Source organism: Aulonocara stuartgranti (assembly GCF_965226115.1).
Source record: "Aulonocara stuartgranti genome assembly, chromosome: 4".
Classification (NCBI taxonomy): Eukaryota; Metazoa; Chordata; class Actinopteri; order Cichliformes; family Cichlidae; genus Aulonocara; species Aulonocara stuartgranti.
Window position 1 is genome coordinate 10346229 of NC_138942.1, and position 12245 is coordinate 10358473.

At 37.3% G+C, this 12245-nt stretch overlaps 1 protein-coding gene across 1 annotated transcript in view; it reads right to left on the bottom strand.

The window, feature by feature from the left end:
* hs3st4 (heparan sulfate (glucosamine) 3-O-sulfotransferase 4) overlaps window positions 1-11635 on the bottom strand; it is an 89412-nt gene extending 77777 nt beyond the window's left edge. The window contains exon 1 of the mRNA XM_082530333.1: window positions 10310-11635. Coding sequence (XP_082386459.1) covers window positions 10310-10905 — 596 coding nt within the window. The 5' untranslated portion in view covers window positions 10906-11635. The remainder of the gene's footprint in view (window positions 1-10309) is intronic.
* Window positions 11636-12245: the final 610 nt, after the last annotated feature.

A 12245-nucleotide genomic window follows, 5' to 3' on the forward strand; every position in this document is an offset into this window, starting at 1 on the left:
ATATATTATGCTAATAATCCATGTAACACAAGTTTTCAATTTTTGGTGAAAAATACATCCATTTGTTCATGACAGTGCAGGTTTCTGAAATTTAGGCATGTAACAGTTTGCTTATTTCTTAAAATTAAAGAGTGTGAAACACTATTTCATATTTCAGATTGCGCAGTTACTTGCTGCTACTCTACCTTTACACTCTTATATTCAGCAGCATATTTATAAATTACCAAGGATTGTCCTGTTGCAATAAGAAGTCATTTCCAATACAAAAAGAATGACTTCATCGCTTTGTTGATTCAACAACATAGATTAAAACTCAAGTGTTGTAGACCTATACATTATTGTGTATTAGAGAGACAAAAAAGAAAAGGCTGCTCTTCCCGTTTTTAGGATCCAAAGAGCAAATTTTCTGAGCTATGCAGGATCTGAAGAGATTCTGAAACAAGAAATAAACATGATTGCTCCTGTGGTAACTGGTACCTCAGAGCTCTGTGATCCTTGAGAGTTTAATCAAGTGGAAAGAGGGTGGGCACTGAGAAAGACCTGAGTGAAGCAGTCCTCTGTCTTTACAGCACAGGGGTATGCTGCTAATTAAAAAGTTGAATTCTACAACTGCAGTACTGGCACTGGAGCACTCAGAGGTGCGTCCTTGTGAGTCTTGGCACTGTCTTATCGGGCGTAGGCAGATTATGCCATGTTGGGAATGCGTAGGAGAGGGAAGCATTGCAGCAGCACACATGCCCAGCTGGAATGGATGGCATCCTGCCTACTCCGGGATCTGGCCCACCGTGCTCTTTCCCATCTCCCCACTGAGTGGAGTCATGGGCTCCCAGTCAGGTGGCAAGAGTCAGGGGCTAAGCTGCCCAAGGAGCAACTGAGAGAGGGAAAGCAGGTCTAAACAAGGGATAAATGCGGGATTTAGACTTTCTGCTGCTTTGCTTGGCCATGGATTCACATCTCCATTACACACCTCCTGTTTCGAATCCTGTCTTATGACCAAAGGTTGCAGGTACACCAATGCCTATTCTGCGTTACACTCTGTTCCTTTGACGTGCCGCAGCAGCTAAATCAGACATTGTACACTGACACTTCTTCCACTGAGTTTAATATTTTTTTAAAAAAAATGATTTTTTTCACAGTGCAGTCCAAAAAATAGATATGTTCCTTTGATAAGATAAGGTGAGGACTGAACGTACTCTATTGTATGACCTTGGATGAGGTAAAGGGATGTAGCTGTGTAGGATTCACTGATTATAGTGCATTTCTTATGAGAAGTTTGTAAAAGTTGAAAACCCCATTCATTTTAAACCTCATAGTAAGTAAAATAATTAATCAATTAATGGAGGATGCTAAAGTACCTGTCCTGTGCAGCAAAGTGTGAATTTGGATTTTGGAGTGGTGGTCGTTTAGTTACCTTGTTTGACAGAATTTCATTTTGCACTTTCACTTGTTTAGGTTTAGGCACCAGAAGCTACATTAAGTTCAGAAAAATATTATAATTTGGAATGAAAGATGAATCTTCACAACATTAATCTTGGATTTAGAAGGATGGAACTTAGCAAGTACATTTTAATGTGATGCATAGTGATGGTGAACAAAAATAGTTTTCAAATTTCTTGGAATAAAACTTACATCTGCTGGGACAATTATAGAGTTGAAAGGTATGCTGATTTGATTTTTTAGCACAGAGATGGTAAGGTAGGGCCATCTCCCAAAGATTTATGGGTATGTCTCTTTAGCTTTTATTGCAAAGTGTCATTTTAATAACACAGACATATTACAGCTTCCAAATCTTGGAAAAATGTTGGTTCTGGCTCACCGGTAACCAGTTTATCATATGGTTAAATATATTTAAACATTACAGTCATGCAGACCTGTGTTGAGCTGTTGATCCACTCATGTCATCATTTGTAATTTTCATGAACTTTCTTTTAATTTACAAGTTTTATTTATATGCAATTATCTTCAAAGTTGAATGCAAAACCTGTAGAAAACCTTTGAATTACATTTTTCCAATATTTTCCCATATGACTAAAGGATACATTCTACATTTTGATTAGTTATTTTAAGATAAGATAAGATACCTTTATTAGTCCCACAAGTGGGAAATTTCATGTTAAGGCTGCCGACCTATTGCACGCAATGGCGGCGCCATCTTACCCTCCGACCATACATACATTACACAAAAACATCACATGGGGAAGACAGGTCAGAGAGGTATAACAATGGAAAAAGCACCACATGAGGAAAGATAAGATTTTGTGACTGGGACTGTGAGGAAAACCATTAACTGGCATATACGAGGATTCTTTTATTGTACATCGCAGTATTCAACTTAATCAATTTGTGTTTATCTGTACCTCACATCTAAATTATGTTGTATTACATTATTTTATTATTTATGGGTCAGCGAGTCTTACTTTTGGACACATTTCATAGAACAGCTTCATACTTTTCAGGAAATGGATTTCTAGCTGTTTAAAAAGTAATGTGAGGCAGAGCCCACTGGTGGGGCATAGAGCCACTGCAGACTGAGCACAGACGTTCAGAGGAAAAATTTGGCACAAAGCTGAAGGAAATGTGTATATTTTTATTGGGAAATTAAGAAGAATAAATAACTTTTTTTTTTTGATTCTCATTTGCAACCTTTATTTGGATAAAATTTGAATGAAATTTAAATATATATTTTTATTGTTAATGAATGATAAACTCTTGAAGTGGGTAGGGCAATAACCCTACACCCTGTGAAGTAGGTCACTCTGACAAATTTGACATCCAGGGTTACAAAGAAAACTCAATATGTAACAGGTTATCCAAACATATGGAGGGTAGACACAGCACATGTACTCATGAGGTGCATGTACTAGCACACAGAGACAGAGCTACTTGAAATTTACCCAGCATCTTTGTTTCAGAGTCATATTGATTTTTGATGAATTTCACATAGGATTTGGCTTGAATCTACTCTGTTGATGTAGCTGTACAGCAGACTCTTATCGAATGTTCACCTTTATACATAATACAGATAGGCTGCACAAATTTAATATGAGTCTGCAGGCAGAACTGGTGTGCATTTCACTTTTAATTACCTTGAATCTTGGAATTGCTTGCAAATTGCATTCTGGCTTCAACATTTAACATTATTTAATTACATATTTATCACATAATACACAACATAATTGCTCCATATGATGTTCTTTTTTGCAGGCAGAAAGCTATTCTGATTTGTGAAAAGAGTAATCTAACTACTGACTTTGCAGTGTATTCATCAGTGTGGAACAGAATTACACTGAGCCTCAATAGATGAGAAACCTCGTGCTCTCTGCTGTATTATTTGATCTGGATACACATGCTTTTCAAATAGAATTAATCTGAAATGGACAATCTGACATGTTCCAAAATTGTGTTTTTTTTTCCACTGTGTAGTAGGCAGATACTCCTAGTATTAATATTCTATGCACCTTAGATGTTAAAGTTTGGAAAAATATATCTTTTCTATTTTGGAATTTAATATTTTAACTATCTTTAAATTAGAAGCATAATAAAAATTAGACAGCTGTGGGTCAGGTGGTACAGGAGGTCATTGAACAATTGGAAGGTCAGCGGACTGATCTCTAGTTCACGTGCCAAAAAAACCTTGGGCAAGATATTGAACCCCAGATTTTGTAGAAAGAGCTCTGAGTGCTCAACTGAGTAGAAAGGCACTATGTAAGTACTAGTCCATTTACCATTTGTGAGTCCAAAAATGGATAGTTTTCTGCCTTGTTTATTGATACATGAATTTTTGAAGCTTTTTTGACAGCAGTTTAGCATCGTTTTTTTCTTTATAGACTCTTGCTGTGCTTCTCACTCCTCACAAACCCTATTAGTTAACATTAATGTAAACACCATTGTTTGACATTTTGCAAAAGTGACGAAAATACCAAACAGTCAACCTCTCTAATAGGTGCTCATTAAATCAGCGTAAAGTGAATTCCTGCTGAGTGTTTACCCACATCAGACACAAATCTTAATGAATGACTGGTAATCAATTAAATTCTTTAGCACAATTTATGATGCACATATTTTTTTTTTCCACTGAAGTACTGTATGCGTGAGCACAGGCAGAGCTGGAGTCAACAGTTGCTGTGTTGGTCACCAAGCATCTAACACTTCCTTTTCCAGCATGGGCGTTTGCACCAGGTTGACTCAAGCTCAAGAGAACAGATAAGTTAAATCCTTGTGGTGATGGCTTATCCTCTTTCCTCAGAAATAGAGGCAGCATTAAAAGTGCCAATTGGCTGATGAAAGTCCTCTGTGAGCAGTAATGATGCCACTACATTGCAAATTGCTTGTTCAAGTAAGCTCAAAACACACTGGAGAAACTATCCAAGAGTGCTAAAAACAAGAACGCGGCACCAGTCCCCAATCTGGGACTGTCTATGGAGGTTTATACCAGGCCTACACTAAACTTGGAAACCTAATCGGAATATCACATGTGGTGGGTTTGAAACTAAACTTTTATAGTCTTGAAAAAAACTAAAAACTTCTTTAACCTCAAATCCAGTCAGAAATCTTTTGCAAAAGAAATGCATGCTTATGCTACAATTTTAGAAAGTTAAAAATCTTCTGAAATATACAAAATGTGTGAAATTATCATTTTCCTTCCAAGTTCTCTATAAAAAAAAAAAGCTTAGTTTTGCATTTTGATCCCTCAAGTTTCTCCAGCTGCTAAGGTTTTAGCATGGGTTACTTTTCTCCAGTATAAATTATTATAATTGTATGCAAATTAAGCAATCTAAGAGTATGATATGTTACATTATAAATACGGTATTTTATATTGTTTTGCTAAAACATAGACTATAGGACACTAGATAGATATTTCAGAAGGTATTTAGCTCTCCATATGATCTAAATACTGGAATTGGTGATTGAAAATGCATAGAAAACTGCATTAAGTTCATTTTGTTTTTTTCTTTTATGTGTAATTTTAGATTTAAGTGGTTAGGTTATGTACACCATACATACAAACAGAGTTTAAAAAAAATTAACCGTAATTTACAGACTTTTTTATAGCACTATAGTGAATGATTTCATGGTAACACATTGTTAATGTAGTGTGTTTTTTCTGTGTTTTTTTATTCATAGCCTATTGGTTTGATCAGACACAATGATTAAATAAAAATGTATACCCTTTCAACGTAGATTGACCAACATATATTTTCTATACTTCAACACTTACATCACTAAAGCTATGAAGAGTAAGCAAACCCTAGTGGTTATCAACTTGGAATATCAACTCAAGTTTTGTTTTAAATCTAACCATGCGCTATATGGAAAAAAAAGTCTTGGGCCATACCTCTTAATCTTAGCATTCAGGTGTTTTTAGTCCCTGTGCCACAGGTGTCTAAATCAACCACACAGCAATGCAGTCTGCCTGTATGAGCATTTGTGAAAGAATGGCTCATTTTAAAATGTTTACTGAATCGAGTTTGGCTGTAATAAGATGCCACTGCTGCAACAAGTCAGTTCCAGGAAGATTTTCCCTCCTAGATATTCCACCAACAACTGTAAGTGGTATTATTACAAAGTGAAAGTGTTTAGGAACCAATGCAAATTAGCCACAAAATGGCAAACGACATAAAGTTTAGAGCAGGATCGCCAAGTACTGAGGCGTACAGTGTGTCTCCAGTGCTCTGCTGTCCATGGACAGTATAAAATAAATACAAGCTAATGTGGAAGTGCATTAAACATTCATTCTATTTCTCGGCCACTTGACGGCAATAACTGTGGCTGCAAAAAGACAGCTGGACCTATAGAAGTCATTGTGAAATTAGCTTTCTGTCAAGACCCATGTAGAAACTTTCATGTGGAGTTTGAAGGGTCAGTCACTCATTTTGGACGGAAGTTTTATTTGCTCTAACCATGGTTCAGAGATTAAGGATTACGAAACGGCATGCTCATTGGCTAACAAAATGTAAATCACAAGTCATTAGCCAGTAAGTGTATGGTTCAACTGTGAGACCCTCCCTTTTTCTTGACCACGATTACAGAAGTGTTTATCTCAAGACTTCAAAAAGAGGATATCAGACATCAACAGGTGACATCACGGTAGCTATATTCAATTTTTATACTATGTCTATGCAGCTCGATCAATAACTATTCAATTCAGTTCCTCCGCTGCTTAGCCATAGGCCACAGCTTTGTAGCTGTAATAAGTAGATGGTCCGTTACATTTGTCTATATGAGTGCATTCCTTACATTTCCTACAAAAAAAGCTATTTTCATTCTAAATGAATAAATGCAAAATATATCACTGAGGATGGATACAACTGACTATTGTCTGTCAATTAAAGTACTACATTGCCTAGATGCATTCTTATTGTGTGTAAGAAATGGCAGGGCCTTATTTAGCCCTGCCATTTCTGTCAAGACAAGGGTCCTAAAAAAACTTTAAAAAAAAAAAACGAAAACCGGTGAAAGGCTTACTAAATTCTAATATCAAGGCAAGATACACAAGGCTTTACACTTTTGTTTATGAACTGCTTGAAGCCAGCAGGAAAAAAAAATACAAAATATGTTCCTGCTGAGAACCTATGACTCCCTTTGACTGTGGTTATATCCTTGTTTTTTTTTTACATTTCATTCTGAGTGAAATCATTCCAATTAAAAATGTTGTGTCAGCTCTTTTCACAGAATATGGCTTTAATAAGCTCTGGTGTTTACATGCACTGATGCAGAACAGTGTGACATGTATAAAAGTGATGAATATGTTAAGCATCTTTTCTCTTTCACATGTGTTTGATCAGCTCCCTGAAAACGGATATGTATCACTTGTTCAGCACAGCAGTTGCCATTATTGCATTGCTCTTAGCTCTTTAATTATTTACGAGTTTGAATTCAAAGGAAACTCTGCAATGAAGAAGTTCAGCTTGGAAGCTGCTATTTTTGGGACGTGGAGAAGCAGATGTCCCCACACATTTACAACATGATCTGTCCTGTGCGGAAGGAATGCAGCCAGAAAGTAATCACGATCAGTCATTGACACTGGGCATTTTTTTTCTTCGGATCAGTTTATTAAAAGGTTTAAACCAACCTTGTGAAACATCTGGACCTGCTTACTCTGACTTTATGGAGCGTTTTTATTATGCTTGGGTGTTAGAAGCAATTACAATTGGTGTAATGTAAACACATGTATTAGCAACGATTTTGGTAAGATCAGAGATTAATTTGATTCTAATATATATATATATATCTGTTATCAGAACACAGATGTCCAAGAGATTTTCCTGGGATGATAATGTTTCTTTCCAGCAGAGTTTATTGGTCAGTAGATAATGGTTTTCATGTGCATTAACCTGCTGTGTTGAATGTAATATACTCTAGAGTGAGTTACGTGTTTGGCATAAGTTAATATTATGCTCCAACAAGTAAATTACCATTACTGTAGTCCTAAAACTCCACAGTTAAACATCCAAACCTCAAAACTTACTTAGGGTTAGCAAGATTGTGCCTCCAACAGACTCATGTAATTATGCATATGACCTTGTTTTACAACATGCCCTATTCTGTAAGAGTGGTTGTAAAGAAACATTGTATAACAGTTGAAATACCAGAAAAAAATGGCTGTGTACAAGATAACATCTGTAGCAAGAGTTTACTAGAGCTTATATTCATAGATGTACCGCAGAGAAAAATCTTGGAATTTTATCTGTCATTTTTGCATGATATACCAAAAAAGCTAGTGCTACCAGTATTTCCAAACTAAACTAGAGACATGCATTCTGTGTCCTGATCCTGGCATTTTTTTTATGTATTTTAATTTCACAAAATTGCATGAAAAAATATCAAAATGCATAGACATCTGTAAATGTAAAATGTACCTGTGCAATGCCATGATATGACATAGGTAGTTAACAAAAACAAGAAAAACACAAACACAATCGCAATTCATTCTAAAGACACTTTAACAACATTTGTAGGATATGTGTAGAAAACCATAAAGCTCTGTTATCTTGTATTTATACCAGCCCTCGGCAGAAAAACACATGGTCAGAAAGTAAGCCCAGGCATTTCATTATGTACTTATAGGATGTCGTCAGACTGATATATTCCTTATAGATCTTCTATCATAGCTGTCAAAATACAGAGCAGGTGTTAGTGAGACAGGCCCAAATTTATGAATTCCATTTTGTGAGATTACTGGTCTCATTCAACTACAGCAATGTCAAACTGTTGCAAACATTAGTATGTGATCATAATTTCACTTCCATTAAGTGCGCATTAGCCAGAGCATTACCGACAGGGAAGAGAGAGGCAATATAATACATCATTTAGTGTTTAGAAACAAACAAACTTTGCCTGAATTAATGTTTAAATCAATGACAAAAGGGTGACTCAACTCATGATTAAAGCATATATCTATTCACTTTGACCATCGAAGCAAGTCAAAATCACACCCTTCTCGATGAAGCCTATCCATCGACGTAAAATATTTCTTGCGTGTTTATTTGTGTCATTTTGAGGTGAATGTTCAAAATGAAATGCCCCTTCAGGAATTATTTAGCCCAGGGGCCCTAAAACACACAAGTGCATTTATTATTATTTATGTGAGCATGTCATCCTCCTGTCTAATGAGCCTTTCACCGTAAGCATAATGAAACAGCTTGCATTAGCACAGGATAAATGAACAGCCTGAGAGCTCCCATGTCTACGCAGTGAGATGAAAGCAGATGTTCCACAACCCAAACACCAGTGTAACAGACTTAGATCTACAGAGGAACAGAAGGGACTTTGAGTCAGTGTCATTCTCATCAGCTCATTGACTCCATTAGAAAATTCCCCTGGTCAAACATCATTATGTGAAAACAACGCCTAACTGAGCCATGACCAACTGACCATGAATGAACTCCTAAATTGATTTTTTTTTCTCCTATAAACACATTAGTGATAAACAGGTTCTTCACTGGCAAATAAACCTGGAGTCAAAGTGAATGTCAACTACCACACATGAAAGGTTGTGTAAATAATTCTCACATAACCGAGAACTGGTTGTAGTGGAAACAAAGAGTGTTTCAAGAAATCAAGCTTTTATGGTACTATTAGTCAAGTAGATGGAAGGACAATAAAAGAAAGCAGTTGCTACAGCAATTCATGGTTTCATTTTATTGGTTTTATGTTTTGACTCATAAAATCAAAATATAAATTGACATATATTTAAATATTTGTGGGATATCTTTATGTAATAAGCAGTATACGTACAAAAAAATACAATCTGACCCTTTTTTTAAAAAACCGGTAACGCTTTTGTGTGCATGGTTGTGACTGTGTACAGAATTGTAACTACATATTTTCACAGTCAAAATGTAAATGTGAAAATTTCTTACAATTTATCAACGATGTATTGTTTATTTATGATAGGCTTTCTTTAATCTTTTTTTTCGTGATGAAACTGAAACACACAAGTGATGTGTGTTTCAGTTTTATTGGTCGATAAAGGGAGACAAATGGAGCCCCAAATTGGCTCTTTCAAAATAAATTAGCTAAATTGTAAAAATAAAAATAAAATGTTGTATAAGATGGATATAAATAACTTAAAAATCTTAAAAATATATGATGATGATCCCCTGTCTAACCTTTAACCTCCTGTGTGACAGCACATCCACTGGTATATGGCAGACACCAGGTGAACAATGTATAACTCTTTGCTATTTTTAATACTATTGTGGGTTTTTAATGGGATTAAATATGTTTTCATTATAAACTCTATGATAAAGCCGGGGAAAGCTTCAAATAAAAACAGTAAAACCACGTCTCGTTTTTGTCTGATAAAAAGTCATAGAACTCACTTAACCCATGTAGTAGAGAAGGAGAAGAATTCAAATTGATTCTTTTAAAGGACAGCATCATGTTTTAGACAAATGTCATAAATCATGTGTATTACTGGTACAGAAACCACTCTCTAAAGCTGCTCTATTCGATTTTTCCGACACTTTCAGCATGCCGTTGTCTCCAGTGTGTATTTATGAAAAATCGGTATAGAGAATAACAGTGCGACGTTTTTCCTTTTAGGCTCTGCTTTGTAATTTTAGCGTAAGTAAGCTAATGTAGCTGAAAGTGCAGATTGACAAGTGGAAAAGTTTTGCCGTGATGGCTGAAATTATGTTCCGTGAATGGGATTACATGTCATCTATACACGGTCATCTACATACATGTCATTTCTACACGGAAAAATTAATTAACTAATAAAGCATGTACGCCTGCATATATAATATATATATATATATGCGTGACCTTCTACAAACAACTGCACGTGATTGAAAAGGTAACTCACCTGTACCAGTCAAGCCCCTTTTCGTAGTTCCTATCAAAGAAATGTGGCTCATTTCCAACTGCTCTGACATCCGGGTGCACCCTGAGAGCCTCCAGCAGGGCTCTGGTTCCCCCTTTCTTCACCCCGATGATAATGGCTTGGGGAAGTTTCTTCTCTCCGTAATCCGAGGTGCAGTTCACCCTGAGTTCGCTGTCCGTGGTGCTGAATTCCTGGTGCTCCCTCTCCAGCGCAGTGGTATGATACGCCGCCGCCGATTTAGTTGGAGACGGCTGAGTCCTAATCCACTCCACTGTCCTTTGTTCGGCCTCGGCATGTTCTTTCGCGATGGATACCGGGGTTGTTCTCTCGGATTCGGTGAATTCAGAAAAGCCCTGGGAAGTGGAATAAAGTTTCTCTCTCAATGTCACAAAAGTTGTCTCCTCTGTCACCAGCCTCCCCTGATACACATAGGTCTCTTGCAGAGGGAACTGCAGCGAGTTGTAGCAGCTCATCAAGCTATAGAACAAGTAGGTGACAGACAGGGAGAGGGTGAACATGAATAAGATTTTCCGGGGCACTTTAGAGGTGAAAACCGAAGTGCTGGACCAAAATGCCATCTCTGATAGCAATGATCCTCTCAAAGAAGTGGTCAGACATGTTTCCACCCCGAGTCTTGCATGGACAAATTCAACAGCAATAATCAGTCACTATCAACGCTGCTCCAGCTAAAAAAAGCGTGAAGCTGGACCAAACCACCCTAATCCAACCAAACCGCATATTTATAAGGATAGCTGGAACTAGACCGTAAAAATTCCGAAGGAAAAACAATGCGTCCCTTTTCTCGAGTATCGATTTCTAATTCCAAGGCTGACAGACAATGTCACAATTTATTGGACTGAACTTGCAGATATGAGAGGCAGGAGGTCTGGCGTCCTTCCAAATTAGCAGCCTGACTGGAACTGGGCAGCGTATGATGGACGAAATCCTGGCATTTTGTGAAGAGAAAAAGAAAAAAAGGCAATGAAAACCAGAGTGTTTAAAGTACGCTTCTTCTCTTCAACCGCTCAACCCGAAGTCCAGTCCCGTCTCCCACAAAAGAGTAGATTCCCATCGGTGGAGGCAACCTACAAAGCCACTAAATCTTTCCAACATGAGGCAGTTTGGCGCGCAATCCTTTACGCGTCCCTTTATTTACTTTGCGTAGTAGAAACTCGGTTTCCTTTGTACCAAAGCATCCACACTTCCCACTGACTACAGGATGCTGCTCGCCGTCCTTACGCCTTCTCACATTGGTAGGATACTACGATGTGCGCATCGGCTGGGTGAGCTCATCTGAGCTGAGGCACTACAGAGCCACACAGCACAACTAGTGTGTACACCCACTTTTCCTCTGTCCGTGCACAAGTAGTGCTAGAAACGTCAGATTTCCTAATCTAAGGGAGTTGTGTGGGGGGAAAAAGCTCATCTTTATTCCTTTATAGAACTACTCGTGGAGAGATAAAACTCGACACTAGAGTATGCGAGAGCTTATTGCAGTGTGATTTGCTCCATATAAAGTTCACTGTTAAATTCAATATCAGAGAGATTATTTTGATAGAGGTTATTTTTTACAGAAAGCTCATGTCTGCACCCTGCTGGTTTTTTGCGGCGCATTAATTTACAAAAGAGGAGAGAATGTGTGTATGACGGAGAAAGAAACGGAAACAAAGTTTAACCTGATACATGAGGGGAAACAGATATTTAGTGTTTTTAAATTAACAACGCTGATGGTGAAGTCACATTTCCGAGTGAAAGAATCCAGGCAGAAAACAATCCCGCGTTTTGCATTGTGCTGAGGATGTTGCTTAGGCGTATTATTCACTGAATTTATTATACATGGGCTGCAGACTATAATTACTGATGAGAATATTCAGTAGACCTTAACTTGTACACTTTGTTGCCACAATATGAGGATCTA